This window comes from Rattus rattus, chromosome 10 (genome assembly GCF_011064425.1).
Source record: "Rattus rattus isolate New Zealand chromosome 10, Rrattus_CSIRO_v1, whole genome shotgun sequence".
Lineage (NCBI taxonomy): Eukaryota > Metazoa > Chordata > Mammalia > Rodentia > Muridae > Rattus > Rattus rattus.
Window position 1 is genome coordinate 7,529,551 of NC_046163.1, and position 21,893 is coordinate 7,551,443.

The 21,893-nt window shown below is 36.8% G+C and overlaps 1 protein-coding gene across 7 annotated transcripts in view; it reads right to left on the reverse strand.

Annotated features, from left to right (window-relative positions):
- The window catches only part of R3hdm1 (R3H domain containing 1), a 141,380-nt gene that overhangs the window by 53,444 nt on the left and 66,043 nt on the right, over positions 1 to 21,893 (reverse strand). For 3 of the 7 annotated variants that reach the window (XM_032914913.1, XM_032914912.1, XM_032914915.1), the window contains exons 4-14: positions 20,432 to 20,473; positions 19,837 to 19,926; positions 14,623 to 14,737; positions 13,606 to 13,684; positions 8,215 to 8,274; positions 7,991 to 8,131; positions 4,222 to 4,330; positions 4,031 to 4,126; positions 1,678 to 1,715; positions 1,544 to 1,594; positions 1,217 to 1,443 (exon numbers count right to left, since the gene is read on the reverse strand). In XM_032914913.1, the coding sequence (XP_032770804.1) occupies positions 1,217 to 1,443; positions 1,544 to 1,594; positions 1,678 to 1,715; positions 4,031 to 4,126; positions 4,222 to 4,330; positions 7,991 to 8,131; positions 8,215 to 8,274; positions 13,606 to 13,684; positions 14,623 to 14,737; positions 19,837 to 19,926; positions 20,432 to 20,473 (1,048 nt within the window). Of the gene's footprint in view, positions 1 to 1,216; positions 1,444 to 1,543; positions 1,595 to 1,677; positions 1,716 to 4,030; positions 4,127 to 4,221; positions 4,331 to 6,276; positions 6,410 to 7,990; positions 8,132 to 8,214; positions 8,275 to 13,605; positions 13,685 to 14,622; positions 14,738 to 19,836; positions 19,927 to 20,431; positions 20,474 to 21,893 lie in introns of those variants that run through there. The other 4 variants (XM_032914914.1, XM_032914916.1, XM_032914917.1 and 1 more) reach the window with 4 other exon arrangements.

Genomic DNA, 21,893 nt, shown 5'->3' on the forward strand with positions numbered 1-21,893 from the left:
GGCGTGCATCAACATGGGGAAACATTATCAGTTTTACCTATTAAGTGACTAAAACATTCTACTGTCTCTTATGATAAAATAACAAGTTACTTTTTCTATTATTATTATTATTATTATTATTATTATTATTATTATTATTATTATTATTATTAGTGTGTGTGTGTGTGTGTGTGTGTGTGTGTGTGTGTGTATGGAAAGTGTACTGTACCGATTGGCTGAACAATCAAGTTATTAAAATGTTATTTTAGGCCAGGCATGGTGTTGTGCACATCTTTATCTCCAGTATCTGGGAGGCAAAGGCAGATGAATCTTGCACTCTCTAAATGACTTCTCAAAATATTTATTTTCCTTTGGTTATGACCAAATTACAGTGTACACGGATAAGTACACAAATTTTAAAAACACATAAAACTTACTGACTTTAGCAGTATTATATCAACTAAGACATTTTCAATAGATTTATATTTTAAGAGGGGAATGCAACTCAAAAACATTAGAAATTTAAAGCATTAAAATATTAAAAAATATTTTTGCCTTAATATACCTTCCAAATGTAGTTGTACAATACTCATTTTATATTTAACCTAATCCAAACAGGCTAGAGAGAAATAGCCATTTCTGACTTCCATGTTTATTTTGAGATTAAAAAAAAATAGATAAACAAAAGTCCTAAAAGACACATGAGATTCTGTATGCTCTGCTCCGTAGTGAATAACGAGAGAAGTTGCTATGACCAATGCAACTCAAGTACAGCAGCCAAAAGAACCAGCAGATTATTTAAATTTCTATTTATAGTAGTTGTTTTATTATTTTTCTTTGGTCTTAAAATTTTCTCAAAATTTTATTCATTTCTTATAGGATAAGTCATGAAAAACGCAACCAATATCCGACAGCATGAGATGCATCTAACATTATGCAATCCTAGGCGAGAAGCAATGCTTTCCAACCAGAAATGAGCATCGAAGGGTGTCCAGTCACCTCCTAATCACATTAAGTTTACAAAGCAGTGGACAAGGAGATGCACTTCAGTTTATGATTTTATCTCCAGGTCAAAATGAGTCCTAGTGTCAGGATGGCAATCTCTCCTCTGCTCTGTAGGTGTCTACAGAGCTGAAGGTAACTTTGTATTGTGGGATAATTAGAACCATGTGATAAGGAGCTAAGACTTCAGGCAGAGGAACACTGTGACTGCACAGTTCTAAGTAGACACTTATACCTGTTTTTGAAAGCCTGCCTATGCTTTTGCTGCTTCCAGAACTATCACCTCTTGTCAGGACCGAGATTCCACTAAAGCTGCTGGCTTTGGTTACAGCGGGTTTCAGGTTTCGGAGGGAGCTGTCTGAATCTGTGCTGCTCCAGGGTCGTGGCTCTGAGTATTTCAACTCATTTTCAGTGCTGCTCTGATGGCTGTTTGTTGATCGCCCTGAAGCATCTTTATTAACTCTGTAATTTAGAAATAAAACATTGAAAAGTTAATTGGGGGAATGGGCAGGAAGAGAAAAAACTAATTTTTAAACATTGGCTGGACAACATGCTTCTATACCTAAATATCTGGCGCCTCTGCTGGGTACCAATAGTGTCCTCATCTGGGATTCTGTTGGCATTTTAATAAAACATTTTAATTCTTATTAGCATCAACCAGATAATAACTAGAATAGATATTAATTTTTTTCTTACCTTTTGTCAATAATGTAGTTTTCTTGGGAACACAGGGACTGGAAAGAAAAGGTAACAAGTTTGTCAAATATACAATGTCATCTGTACATCAATGGTAACAACAACAAAGAAGTCATATATAGTAACTTTAAGAGTGTATTTCTAAGGGTGAGAGCAATGGCTTAGAGGCTAAAGGCTAGGTGTACAACTAAAAATATAAGAATATTCCTAACAAAAGATTCAATTTTTCATGGCTTGGAGACACTATGATTATTTTTAATAGACATATCTTAGAAGTCAGGCACTTTCAAATTAATTTGAAATTTCAATAGCCTTCTTAAAACAGATGACCTGTTATATTAATTACATTTTATTAACATATTTAATGCTGACAGATTCTAGCTAATTCACGAAGATTTGATTAGTGGTGACTAAAAGCTAATGAAGGGACTGGAAAGTTGGCAGGTAAAAGCACCCGATGCCAAGCCTGGAGCCCTGAGTGAGGCCAAGCCCTATGCCGCACACGGTGAAGGTCAGGAACCAACTCCTGGAAGCTGTCTTCTGACCTTCTTTCTCACACGTATGCACACAGTCACAAACATAAATGAGCAAATCAAAGAATAAAAACTGATCTGTTCACTGCCCCACGGGGACTATTTCTATTTGTGGCAGTGCAAACACAGAATATATAGGTAAAGCAGAGAGTAAGCAAACAGGTGGTAAGGACTTATGGTCGAATTCCTGCTGTGCTGCCAAACTAAGTCAGGTAATGGTCACTTCTGTTTGTATCACAGCAACAGTCTTCTAAAGAGTTCCATAGTTACCAAGTTTTGTCCTATTCCTTCACTTTATAGAACAGAAACCAAAGCAAGCTCTCCAAATTCTAATTCTCCCAGCTTTCATGACTCCTTGACACAAGGGTCAGGAACAAATGGTCAACCACCTGTTTTTATAAATAAAGACTGACTGGAACATAACCACACCCATGTACTACGGTGGCCATCAGACCAGAGTCACTTTTCAGCACATACAAATGCATGGCTCAAGATACTTAAATATGGATCACATGGCCTTCTGACGTAAGACAAAAACAACTGCACCTGAATTTCAGCTACCACACCAAAGGTTTAGAGCCACGGCACCACATTCCTGAGTATTTCTCCAGTCTGAAGCCCCCTTACTTATGGCATCTGCCAGCTATGTCCTGGCTACTCTAAAACATTCAGGTTTTTTTTTCTTCACTTTTTTTATTGGATATTTTATTTATTTACATTTCAAATGTTATGTCCCTTCCCAGGTTCCCCTCCATAAGCCTCCTCCCCCCACCTCTATGAGGGTGCTCCCCCACCTGCCCACTTACTCCTACCTCAGCGCTCTAGCATTCAGTTCTTTGTATTTCAAGTTTTCCCTTCCCCGAGAGCCTCGCAAGCACTGCTTTCCGACGTGAACTTGGTGCTCTCAGCAGCTTACTCTCCATGCCCTTTCTAGTCTGACTCTGTAGTGCTTCTCTCTGCTGTGACTCTATTACACCTTCATGCGTCTCTGTGATTCACACAACTTGTCAATGGCAGTATGCCATCTAGTTTATAGAACATTGAAGGAAACACTTCTCTAATATAGATGCTGAGTTCAGCAGACCGGTATTAAAATCCCTACCCAGCCATTTTCTAGGTCTACTCATTCTTTGTATAGCTTTCTCTTGCCTCAGTTTTTCTATCTATAAAATACAATTATGATCATGCTGACTAGAAAGGGTCATTTAGTGGACTATCACTGTCCGTGTACATGGTCTTTAGTGTCCAGCATAGCAATATTATTTATTGTTTTGCTTTCAACAAAGGGGACACCTCTTTCTGTGTTAGAGAAATCATACATTATATTCCTTTACATTATATCCTTGAAAAGCACCAACTACTGCAAAGAACAGGTGCATATCAATGTTGGCAAAGCCAAATAGGCGTAAAACAATTAGTCATGCAGATGTCTCTAAGTCTCATCACTGAGAAAGCAGATAATACTATTAATCTAAAAGATGAACTCACTTTATTTTATAAGACACAAGTTGTAAGTTCACTACAAAGTAAGATTTAAGTTAACAATGTTATAAAAACCCTGTTTGTCACAAGCTTTAAAAAGTAACACAAATAGCAACTTATTCCCATGCTCTCTTGCCGCCTGTGGTCTACCTCTGTACAGTTTTGGTAAAACTTTATTCTCTTGTTCCAATGTACTATCAAGTTCAGATGAACAGAACACCTACTTCAAAAACATGGCCTGATGTGTATGAACCAATACGGTTTTAAGTATTATGAGCGATACTATCTGGGGCTACATCACAGAGCACACGAAGTCCTAAGGGTGAGCTGGCACGTACGTCTTGGGAGAATATCCTGTCTCTAGCTCTCTGGTACTCTTCTTCTCTTTCTTCTATGGATTTGCTTCTCCTGTCATCTTTTAAACGTATTCTCATCTACAGAGGGAAAAACAACTGATTATTAGGAAAATGAACTATTGGTGCACTTAAAGGTTGCATTTAAAATAACGTTACATTTTGCTCACGATTACCTGGCTATCGTCTTTGTCAAAGCTAGAGTTATCTCTCTTAAGGATGTAACGTTTCTGAAAGTCTTCACCTCTGTCATCCTTAATATGTTCATTAAATTTCTGATCAGGTCTGAAAAACAGAAACAAGACAAAGGAACAACAAATTTAATGTACAATAGTTACATAAGTGAAAAATATGACATGCAAGGTAATAAAAGTGTTAATTTATGAGTGCTGCTTCAGACACACTACTATTATCTCACTTTATCATGGTAAGATTCCCGTGAGGAAGCATTATTCTACAGAGGCCTTATTAAAACTAGCACGGGCTTTGGCATCAGACTGTTTAGGTTGAAGTCTAGCTTTTTAACACAGTACTAGCTTTAAATATGCTTTTCCTTCCTATTTTCTCACGTATGAGATGGGAACTATATACTTTATCTACCCAATAGGGTTTTTCTTTTTTTTTTTTTCTTTTTTTTTTTTTTCGGAGCTGGGGACCGAACCCAGGGCCTTGTGCTTGCTAACCACTGAGCTAAATCCCCAACCCCCAATAGGGTTTTTCTAAAGACGAAATGAACTGGCGATCAAAGAGCCCTCAGCAGAAATCTGTCACTGCAGGAAACCCTGAGGAAACTGAACTCCAAGTGGCCAAAGCACCTGTGCAAAGTCAAGACAGAAGCACAAGGCTAAGCCAGAGTCGGGGCGGGGCCCAGGGCTGTCTTCTGTTAGGTTGACACCTATGCTACAGGGACCAGGAAAAAGGAAGCATTCCATCACATGCACTATACTCCCACAGTCTTCCATACCATAAAACAACAGCAAGCAAGCTGCTTTCCACTAACTTAAACAGTTAGAAACAGTAAGCTCTTAAGTAGAGGTGAACACTGAGCTAGAAAATTTAGTACATATTCTATAATACAATGTTTTTGTTCAGATTAGAAATGCTTCAAGTTTCACTAAGACCTATAGGACAGACAGATGATTAAGGACAGTAGACATTAAAGTTATGTAAAAATGACCTCCGCCAATTTATTATGAGCTCCAGTAAGTCAATTCAATCAACAATCTGTGGCTTATTACCATTTTACATTGGAATTACTCCTTTGAAATATATAATATATAACATTTAATACATCTACAGAAAGTCTAATAAATTCTCTATAAAGTTTCCTTTATGTATAGTTCAAATACATATTTATATAAGCAATCTGAGAATACCATGAACAAAATTTCATTTCTGTGAGACAGTGTCTCATTGTGTAGCTCTGGCTAGCCTAGTACTTGCTCCGTAGACCAGGCTGGCCTTTTTCGGCCTGTTTCTGAGTGCTGGGATTGAAGGTGTGCAATACCAAGCTCACAAGTAAGAAACTTTATTCATAAACCCAAGCAATGACATTTCAGCAAACCAAGACTAGACATTTCATTATAAATACAATCTAAAGATCATGGATAATACTTGCTCCAATCTAGTGAATACTCTTTTCCTTTTGCAACAGGGTCTCATTGTGTAACACTGGCTGGTCTAAAACTTGCTATGCAGACCAGGCTGGCATCAAGCACAGAGATTCCTACTGCTTCTACCCACTGAGTCCTAGGATTAACGGCATGTGCCACCACTCATCTCATCTACAAAAATGTTAATAAAACACCAGAGCCGACTCCTGTAAACTATACAAAAGATTTAAAGATGAGAATTACTGAAGCGAGATGAAGAAATGTATACTGTAAATGATGAAAGAAACAGAGCAGATGATTTCCAAAAAGGGGGGAAATCCACATCAGAGTAAAGGAGAAGACAAGAGCACAATGCTTCATGACCAGAATGATGAGAAGTCTGCTTTCTTTGGGAGTCTGAAAGGCTATGTATTTAGAACTGACCATGACAATATGCCACTTGTCACAGGACTGCTTCATTTACTTTTATTACTTGTAGTTGTAACTATGTGAGAGACTCTTGTTCTAAAAGTGAACTCTACAGTTTAACCAAGGCCCTGGCAACTTTTCTAAGAACAGCTGGATTCCCACACAAAGTAATATTGGCAGGCATTTCAGCTAACCTTAAGACTGTCTTACCTCTTTCTTTTAAAGATTCCTGAATTTACTGCCCTGCAATCGGCAACTTCCCGCTCCATTGAGACACCCCAGTGGACACTCGGTTGTTGACATCCACAACACCACTGGTTCAAGGCTGGAGCGGGTTATCTCCCTATGAGGAAAAGGTAAGTTTGTTTTTATTCAATGTGGAGCAGATCTCTAAGGTTTTCTGATTTACATATCCCAGAAGATATTAAGTAAGAATACAGTGTAACTTCAATGATCTGAAACAATTAATTATAATTACATTAACCCATAATTTGCAAATGTCTCTGCTTAACTAAATTTTGATTACCTTTACGAACAGAACCCTTAAACTTTTCTGATATCATTCACAGAATTCAAATAACTGAGGTTACACTGTATTGAAAACCTTAGAGAGTTGTCAGTCAAAATGTTAGTCAATGCCTGCTAATGTTCATGTGTTTGGGCATCCAGCAGTTCTGAGTAATGTTGAAAGGAACTGGTTAAAGCGAGTGCAGTTCTAGTCACGTTCAGTCTCACCTGTGTCTTACTGGGCACTGTCCTACTTTACTCATTATATAATTAGCTGGGAAAGGGTTGACAAAAGATGTTTCTACAAGACCAGTGAATAGACACGATGAAATTAAATCAGATTTATATTTTCTAATATTTATATTTTCTAATAATTCTCAGAGATTTAGGAGGAATTTCTGTCAAAGACACCTTGTACTAAGTTTAAGAATAGTCATTTAAAAAATGAAACACACCTATTTGGTTGACAAAGAGACTGTCTAAAATGGAAGAGCCTCAATTTTGCTTCAGCAAACGATATGGCAGCTATACAAGCAAAGGTCATGATTATGGAAGGGACAGATGAATTAAATATAACTCTGTAAAATGAATGATACAAAGACAAGACTCTGGGGCACGCCTGACCTCAAGAAAGCAGAGAAACAACGAAGTGAAGAGCATTATCTGTGGCACTTGAAACTGATGGCTACTTATTACCTCAGGTTCTTTTCTACCATAAGCGAAAATGACACCGAGAAAACTTTTGCACCATGTGTGGTGGCACAGGCCTATAATCCCAGTGCTCAAGACCGTTTTATACCACTGAGCTATGTGCTCAGTTTGTTAAAGCAGGTGCTTTTAACCAGAGGGTTCTTCCTAAGCATTAAAGATTCCCTCAGTCAATCAGATATTGCCCAAGAAAGGAACGCAGCAGTAAGAAAGTCACTACACTAACCAGGAGTTCCGGTTTTTTCAGATTTGAGGTAGAAAAAAAAAAAAAAAAGAAGGAAAGAAAGAAAGAAAGAAAGCCAGCCAGCCAGCTACACACAAACAAAACAAAACAAAACAAAACAAAACAAAACAAAACAGGATTTTGGAAATGATAATGTAAGAGTGTCAAAACTTGTTTACTGCTTCTTTTTTAAAATTATTTAAACAAATTCCCTGAAGGTGGTCACAGATACCTAAATAATTTTAAAACTTCATTAGGAGTGGTTGTCAAACATGGTGGACAGCATGTCCTCCAAGGTGCTATTGCCGTTCCTTAAACAAGTCTCGCCTTCCTTACTGAATCCAGGTCTGCATTTTGCTCCTAATGAGATAAATGTACTTTTTGGCTTTATTGCATGAAGCTATGAGGCAATTTACTGTAGATGGAAGGTGCTGTAGAAAGGCAAGCATTAGTCCACAGACAGATAGCATAACTCTGTCCACTTACATTCTGGTGTTGCTAGTTTTGTTCACTATGACAGACTTCCCACTCTGGTCAACATTGTGGTCTAATCCAAAGTAGGCAGCCACTCTGTGTAACAGCATCCTGTGGTAAGATGTCATCGGGGGAAACTTCTTACGTGGGGACCTGAAGGGAAAACAAGTGCCAATTTAGTAAGTCAAGGAGAATTACAATGACAATCTCTTTTCTTGTTAAATGTGAGAACTTACTCATTATTACCAATGAAATCTAAAATTTCTTGTTCCAATTTCAGCAGCATCATTCTGTCCCTGAAAGAAAGTATGAAGACTCTTACATGTAAAACTTAGCATTGAAGTGTAATCATAAATGTCAACAGGTTATGGATTTACATAGCTAACTCCCTCCCTAAAAGCAATATATTCAGAGATATCATAAGCCCAATCAATGCTAGAGGATTTTATAAGAATTCTAAAAAACAAAAGTTGTAAGAGAACGAAGAAAGGTCATTTTTTTCAGTGTAATGTTTTATGGTAGGGTTGTCCACACGCACTAATGTGGACAGGACAGAGTATATCCTAAGAACCCAACTATATTATCTTGAGCTCCACAGAAACCGTGCCCTAGAGAACGCGATTCTATTAATAGTAATAAGGAATACTCCTAAGGGAATCCAATGCACTTACTCCTCACTCTGCTGAGTTCCCACTATTAGATTGAGAAAACTTCTCATAAAATGAAAATGAAGCAAAGACATTCACTATCTATTGAATCAGTACTCCAATAAGAATTGGCATGTGCTACTTTTGATACCTAGGGTCCTAACCACAGCACTTAGGCTGTAACAAGTCAACTGAATCATTCCTCTTGGTTCTTATACACTGAGAATATGGCTCTAGGGTTTTCTTCTACTTCCTACAGATTTCCTGTTCACATGGGAAACAAAACAAAAATCTCTCAGAATCTTAAAGCTAGATATATAGCTTATAGATTGTATTGTAAAGATGTTAAGTTCAAAAAAGCAAGGTCTAAGGAATTCTTTAAGATAAATACTACAGAGCAGAACCTTCTAAAATTTACACAAGAGCTGGCAGCCTCTTCTTGGGTCACTTGAAAGCCTGTGCACCAATACTGACTTTGATCCTCCCCATGCACTGCAAAGGAAGTCTCATAAGACAATAACGACCTTAGTCTATGCAATTCTTCAACATTAACTGTTTATACTTATGTACAAAAAGAGAAAACTATGCTTACAAAAGATTTCAAATCTAAATCCAAAAATACAAGTATATTTTAATGCAAATTCTAGCAATATCCAACTTTTCCCTCTGATCTGATTCTCCTTTGCTATTTCTCATCTCAACAAATGGGACAAGCTTCTGCTTACAGTGGCATGACCGACTGAGAATTTCAGTTGACTGCATCCTGTGTTTGTGTGTGGTGGGGGAAGCAGGAAAGAATGTATTCCACTCTTGATGGTGTACATATACAGAGACACACAGAGATCCAAGCTGGGTTGTCTTTTGATGACTTTCTACCTTTTCTCTCCCCTTTTCTTTTTTTGAGACAGGGTCTTCCACTGAACCTGAAGCTCAGGCTTGTCTGGCTGGCTAGTGAGCAGCTAAGACTTTTCCGCTTCAACCTCCCAGCACTAGGATTATAGGCATGCACTGTCACGCCCAGCTTTCTTTTATTAAAAAATTACTTCTATATATGTTTATGCAAGTATAAATGCAAGTATGCAGATGCTCTTAGAAGCCAAAGTGGGGCTTCTTTCATTCCCTGGGGCTAGTCATAATAAACTGCCCAGTGTGAGTCCTGGGAACCACACTCTTCCTTTGAAGCAGCGAGCACCAAGTGCTCCTAACCTTGTATCCTCTCTCCAGCTCCTAAGCTGAGCTGTTCACACCAGTGCTGGATCTAAATGTAGGCGATCGTGTGTGTCAAATACTTTACCAATTGAGAGCCATCTCTTCGGTTCCATTTTTTCCTACTGATTTCTTATTTTTTTTTTTTTTTTTTTTTTTATTCTTTTAAAGACAAAATCTTATTGACTTGTTCAGGCTAGCCTTGAACTCAAGTTGTGATCCAGAAAGTCCTTGAATTTGTGATTCTTCTGTCTCAGTCCCTGTTAAGTAGCTCATATTACAGACCTGTACCATTAGGCCCAGATATTTTTTGTTTTCTTTTAACGAGTCTTGCTTTGGAATCCAAGCGATCTTAACATTTAAGAGTCCTCTGCCTTTTCCACATGAATTCTTGGATTACAGGTGCACACCACTGTATCCTGCACCACCCCATGTAATTCTCCTCCTGAGTTAAGTTTTGCTGACAATTTTGTCTCCCTTCTCCAGCTCTACTGCCACACGCCAGGATCTAAGCAAGCAGGATTTCAACATTTTCTCTGTTCTGATCTAACCTCTTCTATGTGGGGCATGCATAATAGTCCTTAAGAACACTAGGTAACCACAGCATTCCTTTGGTTTAATCTGTCAGAGGTTTGCCACTGCCCTTAGAATTCAAATTTTGTACAATGCCTACAAGATAAACATGAGCTAGGCTCATTCCCTGGTGAACTCACAAAGTGCTCATTGTTCTGAATTACCTCTGCTCTACCTTGCTCCTTACGAACCTCTTGCACTATATTATGCTTGCCCAGAACATTCTTCTATATTGTTGTAAACTCTTCTTTTGTATAGTTACAATCATATACATATGTAGATTATACATATTATAGAATTATTTATTTTATCGAGTGTTTTGCCTGCATGTGTATCTGTATACCGTGTGTGCCTGGCGCACGTGGAGGACAGAGCCATCCAATCCCATGGCATTAGATAAACGGAAGGTGTGTTCTTAGGTGCAGGGTTTTCCCCTCAACCCTAGATCTTCTTTTTCATCTGAACATTTGGGGTCAAATTACTTTGAGATGATATCATTTTCAGTAATTTTTCCATTTTTACAAACTGTCTTACTAAAAACATAAAAGTATGAAGCAGCAGCTTATTTAATAGAGTTCGCAGTGCACTTAAACTGATCTTCTGCACATGAAATAAATAGCTGATTGAAGAGATTTTAAATGTTCTTTGGGTTGAATGTACTGCAATTAGAGAAAAGAAATCCTACTGTGTCAAGGAAAAGGGGGAAAAAAAAAAAGGAAACCTAACAATCCTATAAGCCATTGATAGAGAGTCAGGCTTTTCTTCTCTAAACTGGTAACCTATGGATTGCAGATGATATCTGTATCATTATCATCTCTATCCATTATAATTTTCTGTACTGCTAGTAGGATGTACTAGAAAAATAAGGTACAATAATTTTCCTAAGGTCTTAATTTACTCATTCTGCTTTCTATTCACTGTAGTAGTTCAAGATCCTAAAAATTAAAATCTGTATATTAATAAGGTTATAAGAATTCTGGTACTGGACATAAGCTAAAAAAATAAAGTGATATACACAACCATTAAACCCATAAAAAAGGATTTCCATAAAAATAACTCAAAACCACTTAGTTAAATGAAGGAATAATAATCTGTGGGTTTTCAGTGTTCTAGTCATTGTAACATAACTAACTGTAGAGACAATACGGCAAATTCAACAAAGAGAAAATAAAAGTGGACCCTCAGGTTGCCCACCACTCAATGCTTGCACCCTGGTCACATTTCTGCAACATGTGAAACACAAGTGGTACAAGTGATGCAGCATTGCTCCAAACATGTCATTGTTAGGAGGATTTAACGAAAATACAGAACTAAATATGAGCAAACCCAAATTACTTTAAAAAAAAAAATCCTTTATCAAGATTAGTCCAGTGTCCTGCTTCCTTCCACACAGTTATACAATACAGCTGCCTGTAATACTTTATGGAACTCAAATGTAGGTATAAAACTAACAAGGTGTAAAATTATATCAGTTAAATATGACTCTATCAAACATACTTTTCAGGTTTCTTGCTTCAAGCGTACAGTAACTGGCTAGTGAGGTCTCTTAAAAAACTTCTTGCAATCAGAAAAATCTAGATACTTCATTACTTAGCATTTTAAATTAAGTCTAATAGTCTGAGAATTAAAATAGAAATGATTTAATGATCTAAAGATAAAAAATTGAAGGCCTGGGGCTAAGGCTCAGTTTAGCATGCATGAGACCCATACATAGTTCAATCTCTAGAACTGCCAAAAATAAAAAATAAAAATACAGTCCTAATGAAATAGCTCAGCAGATAAAAGAGCTTTCTGTCAAGTCTAATGACCTGGTTGGATACACACACACACACATTTTTATTTTACATGTGTACATGATTGTGTCAATATATACCAGCCGTGTGTGTGTGTGTATGTGCGTGTGTGGGTACCCATGGTGGTCATAAGAGGATGTGGGATCCCCAGGATCTGGAGTTACAGGCATTTTGAGCTGCCTCATGTGGCTGTTGGGCACTGACCTCGACCCCTCTGGTTTTTACAGCAGCTGAACACCTTCTTTACAGTATTTGTTAGACTTTAATTATCTAGTATGCGCCTCTAGCAGAGATAGTGAATACCATATGCCTTCCTCATATTTACATAAAATGTCAATAAGGTTTTGTTCAGTGAACTAATGAATCTATTTTTCTCCTGAGACTAAGAAATACATTTAAATCAGGAAGGCGTCATGCAGAGCAGCCTGTCTTCTTGTTCACTTCCTATTGATGGTCCTTCACGTCTATCACTCTTTAAAACTTTTTTTTTTTTACTATTTGAGGCTGTAATATAATTACATTACTTCCCCTTCCCTTTCCTACATCTAAACCTTCTCGTATACCCATCCTTGTTTGCTTTCAGATATGTAGCAAAAGAGACCATTTTTAATTTTGGTGGATCTCCTTCAGAGCTAAGTCCAAAACTGAGTATCAAGTGAGTATTAGACACAGCAAATCTTGAATAAGAGCAATGGCCGACCATCATGCTGGACCAAATCTCAACAAAATTCCCGGAGAGACAAAAGCTATGACTCACATTATCTCCCAGGAGCTCCTCCTTAGAGACGGTCTCATCTTTATCCCACTGCTACCTAACTACCACACTGGGAAGCTGGTAAGTGAAGGAGGAGAGGTTCTCATCCATGAAAGTGCTGGTCAGGTGTATTGTGGATAACCTTTTAGAGGCCCTCAAAAGACCATGCCAGGAAGTTTAAAACTAATCAACTCATATTCTGGGCAAAATGGATTTCACAATTCAAGTACTGACTCAAGTGAACTCTAAAAAGCTTTCGATTGTAAGTTTCTACACTAAACAAGAAAGAAAAAGATTTACTCGTACTGAGTGAGTAGATCTGGTTCTTACTCAGATGGGAGTGTGTTATGCATAGATGTTCATGATTCAATCTATCTCTTAATCCCAATTCCGAGTCTCTGGATGTGTATCAGTGAATTCCTGAGAGTGCCTAAAGAATAGGAGTATATTCCCATACCATGGTAACATGCATAATGCAGAGATAATTACATCTGAATTTAGTGGACAAATATCTTAGTCCTAAAAGACTGAAAGTTACTGGTATACGTCTAGCTGCAATCTTATCCTAACATTCAAACTCAATAATAAAAAAACATATACAGCAAGATTATGGTACTCTAGAAACAATGTAAACCTTATAAATTTAATTTTTACCTGGGATTGTTTTTTAATGTATTTACTAAAAATTCATGTAGATCTATGCCAGTTGAATCAGTGTATTCTTGACTGGAATCTAAAAAACAACAACACAAAAACCCAGTATAAAGTTGTTTGAACATAAATCCCTTTCCCTTTTGTACATTATGTCTATTTTAAGTAAAATGAAATGTCCAATGAAGAAAAAAATGATGAAGCAGGAAGATGGAACTTATGATGACGGCAGAAGGCCACTATTTTTCAACTTGTATATATTTTTCATGACATGGGCTATTATAACTGCATGTACACACGTACTCTTAACTGTCTTTATGTCAGACTAAATTTATACTGATTTCTTTACCGATCCGCATGTACTCAGCACATTCTCATGCTCAAACATGCTACCTTAGGTGAAAACGGACTCTATTACTTCTGACTGTAGCAAATGTACACAGCCTGATTCACATGACTGTATCTAAATGAAAGTAATTTGGAAAGAACTTTATTTCTAAAATTATTTAAGATTCCCGAAATTCTGTTATAAAGCTTTGCTTTCAAAGATTTCTCAAATACTGATATATATTTATTTTCTTTACATAACAGTTCATAAATAGAGTATTTTTATTGAACTCAAATGTTCTTTATGAAGACAAACATTCTAGGGCTTGCATCAATATTCTTCATATGGTACCAGTTTAATATATCAATAAGGAATCATGAGTAGTGATATACCTAGTGAGGCCAATATTATTACACAAACTATAATTTTGGCATTTAAACATTAGTGAGATCAGTAAGAGATTTTTTATGGTTATTTTCCTTAGTAACTCAGATTTATGTTGTAATTTTTGGTTGGAAAATCTCAAAATTCTATATCCATAACCATAATACAGCAGATGAGTAAACATTACATCATCCTTCCAGTCTGCTGTATCATGTTCAAAACAGATGTGACATGTGTTGTTCAAAGGGTAAAGAATTATTGATAATGAAAATAAATTCTTATCTAAAAAATAAAAATAAATTACTAACCTCTTGATAGCATTTTTCTGGGTAACTTATCACTGGCTTTTTCTTTATCTGTTTCATCTTTTGAGGGCTTTTCCTCTTTTTCAAATGATTGTGTTAACTGTATCTGAATTTTCTCCTGTTGGAAGGAAAAATTAGTTACTCAATGATAATATAAACTGATTCAATATTAAGTATTAGCACTTCCTAAGTAATTCAAAACTGTATGACAGACTAAAAGGAGAGATTTTTATTTAATCCAACTAAAGATTCTAAATTAGAAAGCAACTTAAGTCAGGTGTGATAGTACAGGCCTTTAATGACAGCGCTCACAGGCAGAGGCAGGAGAATCTTTGAGTGCTGTGAGCTCAGTCCAGCCTGTTCTACATAGTTAAACCCCATCTCAAAACGAGCAAACAAAAAATGTCTTGACGAAAAGAAAAACCAACTTAAAACAGTATGTTCAGCTAGGTATGGTTGGCACACACCTTTAAACCCAGCAATAAGGAAGCGGAGGCAGGTGGATCCCTGAACTTGAGACCAGTTTGGTCTACATAGTGAGTTCTAGTCCAGCCAGAAACATAAGGAGATGCTGTCTCAAAACCAAAACCAAAACTACACCTAATATGTTCATTTGAATTTATCAATTAAAGCTTATCTTCAAAACTGTTTGAGGATATAAAATTTTCCTATTATAGTTTTTTTTTAAAGATTTATTTACTTTAATATATGAGAACACACTGTCGCTGTCTTCAGAAACACCAGAAGAGGACATCAGATCCCACTATAGATGGTTGTGAGTCACCATGTGGTGACTGGGATTTGAACTCAGGACCTCTAGAAGAGCAGTCAGTGCTCTTAACCACTGAGCCATCTCTCTAACCCCTCTTGTTATAGTTTTAGTGCATTTGTTTACAAAACACTCTAGACGTCAGAACTCAGTTCTTCTTCACTTACTGTTCCAGTGAAGATACCAGTCATGACAACGGAATTATGTTAGCATCAGGAAAACAATTAAAATTCAGTTTCTTTCTGATAGAGTGTAAGGTATCTAGGCTAGCTTTCAACTTGCTAGAGAATGATTCTGAACACCTAATCTTGCCGCCATCTCCCAAGTGCTGGGATTACAAGTGTGCAATTCTACATCTGATGCATGTGGTACCTGGGGCGGAACCCAGGGTTTTGTGCATGCTATACAAGTACTGAGCTACATCCCTAGACCAAATGTAGTTTCTTGAGTATCCTATATAAGCACACTCCCTTTTTTTCTCTTGCAATACAAATACAATATAAGCAGAAAAGCTTTCAAAATCATGGACCCTGTTTTCTCACTTGAGATTTAAATGTCAATGTGGCTCCTTTAATCACCACAAACTGCTTTAGAAAGGCATCAAGTAAGGTTCTGTTTCTTCCTGATATAGAACAACTATGAATTAGCCTTAATGTTCACGACCAAAATGGAGGATAATCTTATGTTGAACATACCATTTATATTAAAGCAATTTTAGAACCAGCAGAGATTACTAGAAAATTAATTTATATATCCTGAAAGGCAAAGATCATGTCAAGTTGTTTATTCAAGCAAAATTACAAGAAATATACAATAAATTTTAGCCAATTTAAAGTAGAAGTGTGACCTATTTTTAGACTAAATTAGACTTTTGTTCATGACTTGGCTGTTCTGGATAGTAGTAGTAGAAGTGGTTGGTAACCCAGAGGATACAAATGACAGGATTCTCAAACACACTGCCAGCACAACTTCTCTTAAACAACTCCCCACCACACATAAAACTGCTAGCACATTATGTATATAAAAAAGTAAGATAATTTGCTACTTTTCTTCTTTTTTCATTTTTTTCTTCCACTCCATCTGAGTTGAAATGTCAGGGGCTGGGCATGTTGCTCAGTGGCAGAACAATGCTCACAGTGCACCGTCAGCACTGTCCATGGGCAATCTCTACTAGGACAGAGGACTATCTGTCTTGTGTGGCAGTGCTGACCAACCAGTCATATTTCTGACTTCCATTTCTTACGAAGCTGTTTCTGTTTCTAATCCGTCCCATAGTTTTCAGATGTTGGTAAATGATAATAACGTTGATTTTCAGCTTTCTTTCTTTGCAGCTTCTTACAACTCAGGTGGAAAGCCCAATGATGAAGTCCACGTAGTGGGAAAGACTCCACACTGATTCTTAGACCTTGATTAAAAGATCCTTTCAAAGACTAGCAGACTTAACTTCTAAATGTTTTCCTGAGTCATAGGCATTAATTTATAGATATTAAATTATTTGTTTAAGATGAACTATTTTTTGAAATGCTAGTAGAGAAGGCTGGAGTCTGGTGTCTTGGCACCTGATGACCTTGCTTCCAGTACTTGAATAGAGAAAACCCATTCCGAGTGCTGCAGGGTATAATGCAAACCTATAAATAACTGGAACGGGAAGCACAGCTCCTCACTCTTTACTATGGAAATTATAACATTTGTCATTAAGGTCATTTCCCTATTACAAATTCTTACATGAGTGACATCTCTCTTAAAAGTGTTTCTTAACCTTTTTTATAATGAGCTTCACACTATATTAATTCACCAAAAATTAACACACTGAGTGGAAAAGTTGTTGCAAACTGTATCTACCATCCAGGACTAGAACAGATAGTAGAACACCTATTTCCTAGTTCCCTTTCAGGTGTATTTTAGTGTATTTCAGGCATGAAAAAGAGGATTCTCCTTTAAAGAAAAAAGTATCTTTTATTTGGAGAGGCAAAGAGATTATCCAAACTAGAATGATTATGTTTAAGAGAAACTGAAAACAACACAGTAAGTGGGGTAACTGAATTCTGACATACCATCTTATTTAGCTGGTATAACTCCTTTTAAAATGTAAATACATAATCTGTGATTAACACAGACACACACACACACACAGACACAGACACAGACACACAGACACACAGACACACAGACACACAGACACACACACACACACACACACACACGGAGACCTAACATGTCTCCTAGTAAGTATTTTTTGTAGGAATACCTACTACATAGGGTGCCTGTGTGTAGTATATCGTAACACATCTCCAATTGTCCCCAACATTTTTCATATAAGGTAAAATAAACAGAGAATTACAAGAATCATGACAGCATTCCTCAGAAGATACACTTCTCTGTGTCAATACCCTCTTGAATGGCCATTTCCTCAACCCCACTGGATCATAAATAGTGAGGCTGAGAGAATACAGCATTTTATCAAGAGAATGAAGAAATGAACTTTCAAACACACTCCAGGAACAACCATATTCTTGATTATGACTTATAAAATAAATTTCCAAACCAGGCAGTGGTGGCATGTACCTTAAATCCCAGCATTCAGGAGACAGAGGTAAGTGGATCTTGGAATTTGAGGCTAGCCTGGTCTACAGAACGAGTTCCAAGGTGACCAGGGCTACACAGAGAAACCCTGTTTTGAAAAACAATAAAAAACAAACAAAAAGGAATCCTTAAAATTTTCCTTTTTTGTTTATTTTTGTATATGAGTGTCTTGTGTGCGTGTGCATCTCCAAACGACATGCATGTTTGATGTTGTGGGGACCAGAGGACGCATCAGATCCCTTGACACTGGAGTTATGGGCGGTTGTGAGCTATCGCATGGGTGCTAGGAATCAAATCTGCATCCAGGGAAACGCAGCTAGTCCTCTTAACTTCTGAGCCATCTCTCCAACCCATATGAGAACTTTTAAAAATTACTATTTCAAAGAACAATTTATTGTTTTTTTTCCCTTTCAGAATATGCCATATCTCAATAGCCTTACTAAAACCCAGCTATGTAATGTTTACAAAGGAACCACATTCTGTAAAACAAAGTACCCAGAGGTTTATGTTTTAAAGTATTCTAGAGGCAATAATACACTTTAAACATTTTGAGAGTAATTTTGACTGTGCTAGAAAAATAGTACTGCCAAATACATTTAATTAAACACATATGTATGTATATTTTACATAGGTCCAAGGGAAGGAACACAAAGTTTGAACACCTGAACTATCAAAAAAGATTTTAAAGATTATTACCTATAGTCTATTTTAAAATTTCTCCTTCCTTGCATCTTAGAAATAAACTGTAGTGATTTACAACAGCATGTAATAACTAACTTTATTATCTGTAATATCTCTTGAAAGGAATCACTTAAGCCATGGGAAAACAGAAAAGATTTGTGTGAATCAACAAATTCATAAAATTTTGCTTCAAAAAATTGTTTTTAGAGACAAAGTGTTTTTGAGAAAGGGTTCACTGTTTAGTCCTAGATGGTCTGGAACATGTTAAGTAGACCAGGATAGCCTACTCAAGGAGATCCACTTGACTCTGTTTCTATGGTGCTGGAGTTAAAGGTTACCATTCCTCTGATAGTTACAAATATAAATAGATATACAAGTACAACATGTAAGAACCCTTTCTCTTTAAAAAAAATTTGCCATAGTTTCTTAAATAAGCACTAGTTGTCTCATTTCTTTAGAAACTTTAAGTTACCCAAACCCTTCTTATAAAGTAGAAGCCAGTTACTAACAGCCCCAGTTACCATTCTGATGATTATCAGCAGAGTTGAAAACACTGTTGATAGCACCAGATAAAGACCATTTGCCGTCAAGGTTAACAGAGAGCAAAATCAAAGAATATAGGATTTACATTCTGGTTTGCTTGAATCTTACTATCTTATGTTACAGACAGAGTTACAAGTATTAAACAGCTACTAAAGAGTCATGCATAAGAGACACTGGTTTTGCAGTGTATTCAGACTAACTGAACTATTAAGCGGAAGTTGGAGTAGTTTCCAGAGAAATCAACAAGAATACAACAAATTTCCAAACCTCACAATAAAAAGGGGGAATTATAGATCTAGCCACCAAAAGTGCTTTATATTCAATACTGTTGAACAATAACTTATAACCTTCTTAAAGTCACATTCCTACTTTTGAATAGTAATTTATAACTTTCCTAAAGTCACATTACCAGGTAACCATATAACCTCAAAAGCTTTTCCAAATGAATAATCTCTATTGTGAACCTCAGAATAAAGTTCTCCTAATTCATCTAGAATTTTGCTAACAAGTATTATCCAATCAGTTTCATTTACTAGAAATAAAAGAATACATATACACTCAGCTTTCATCGAACCATATCAGAGAACCATCTCCAGTTCCACCAAGTCTTCAAATAACTTTGTTTTGCTTTGTTGTTTTACCTGGGTCTCCTGGGGTATCTCTGCTGCAGGGGGTGGTGGAGATTCTTCACACACTGCAAGGCTCCGAACTAGCTTTAACTTTGAGCTTGACTAAAGAGAAGTATTTAAAATTAACGCTACATTTCATAAATTAGGGCATACTCAAAAGCCCCCTAGGAGTGTCTAAATTTCTTTTTAGTTTTCGCCACAAATAAAAAAGTAGATGGAATGTGTAAGTTAGATATCATTAAATACCACTAAAACCCCTTAAAATTTGAAAATAAACAATTGAAGTTTTAAAAATTATAGCAATAGCAAGAATGGGAATAATTCCAATTTCAACAAATGGTGAGAAAGCGATTTTTCTTTATAGTTTAAAAAAATAAAAATAAAAATCCCCAAGGATAATTAAAAGCAATGCACAAAAGCGACTAGGCAAGACAAAAAAAAAAAACAAAAGAAAAAAAAAAAAAAAAACCCAAATAAAACGAAAGAAGCTTTCTGCCCCCAAAACAAAAGATGAAAAAAACTAAACTGAATGTAGTGCTGTATGAAAACAAGATTCACCAAGCATGAGGAGGCCTTGGCATGCCAGCACACCAAATGGTTACTATACCTTAGACCTTTTTCCTGTCTGTCCAAATGACTGCGGGGGCCGCTGAACATACAATAAGAAAGATTTTATTAAATTTCACATTCAAACAGAAAATTTGCTTCTTAATTTATACACCTAAACCACAGAGTGTGCTAAACAAGGAAAACTAAGATGGGTCAGAGAAAGAGTACTGATTCCTTCCAGAAGCACAGTTGGAAAAGTTATTAAGTCCTTCTGTGGATTGGCATTTTTCTTTAAATGAGCAAATTTCTGTGTTAAATGAATGCAATATGGAACTTTGAAGGTGACTTTTTCATAGCAAAATAAAATATGTTTCTTCAATATTTTTAACAACTTTTTTTTTTTCTAACCAATGTTGGGGGTGGGTAAACTGGACACACCAAAGCACTTGGCAATTTCAATTAGCTGAAGTCGGAATGATTTCAACTTCTCTACAGACAATGTGTGATCAGTACACAGTCAGAGACTATACTACTTTCTTCTCTCATCTGCTAAGCATTTGCAGTACAACAGGAAAGACACACCACCAGCTTTAAAGATGCTACTCACTAGTCTCCTGTAAGACGATGAAGCAGACTGACAGACAGAAAGAAGGCAGATGTCCAGTAAAGGTGTTTAGCACAACTGTGACCACATCATCAGATAACGCACGGAAGCAACTAGCTGATTCTGAGCTTGAGCCTACAGTGCCTGTAACTTAGAACAGATTTTAAACTCTCTCTCTCCTGCCTCTTAGCTCACTGTCATTTCAAATCAAGCTCCTCCCAAGGCAGGGGCCAGACATCTACTCTCATTAGCAGTAGGGAACCAATTCAACAACACACACAGTACATATTCAAAATAGGTAAAACCCAGGCTCCAAGGCCACCCATTTTGAGAAAAGGGAGAGAGAGAGATTATGTATCCTAACACCCCAAGACTTTTGTGAAAGCCGATGGAAACACCAGCAGGAGTACAAAAAAGGTAAAACCTCTATTTTGAGTCTTGATGTCTTCAATGATTAAAACACACTCCTTATGTTTTTGACTCTAGATCATTGAGTGAAACATAAACCTAAAAGACAGAGGAAGACAGGCACCCTCCCTCCCCATTGCTTATGGAGTAAAACATGGTTTGACTATATTTACACAGAGGAGTACTGCCTAAGAGGACTTTGTGCATGTTGGTGGATTAATTTCAATTTGCTCTTCTCTTCACCTTGGCCTCTTAGTGGGCATTTTACTCTCTGCAAGTCACATCTTAAGAATCGGAAATAAAGAAGGCATAGTTCCTTTCTGGTATAAAAGGATTTCGGAGTCCAGAATCAGTTACAAATTACTCAAACTGAACCTAACAGCCTCAGAATCTTAATCCAATAATCTTCCACTTACAATACGCTTACGTGACAGATTACATACAAATATGGGTGGAGATGGAATTCCAAAAATAGTTTCCAAGAATGAGTCTCCTTCCTTTTGCTACT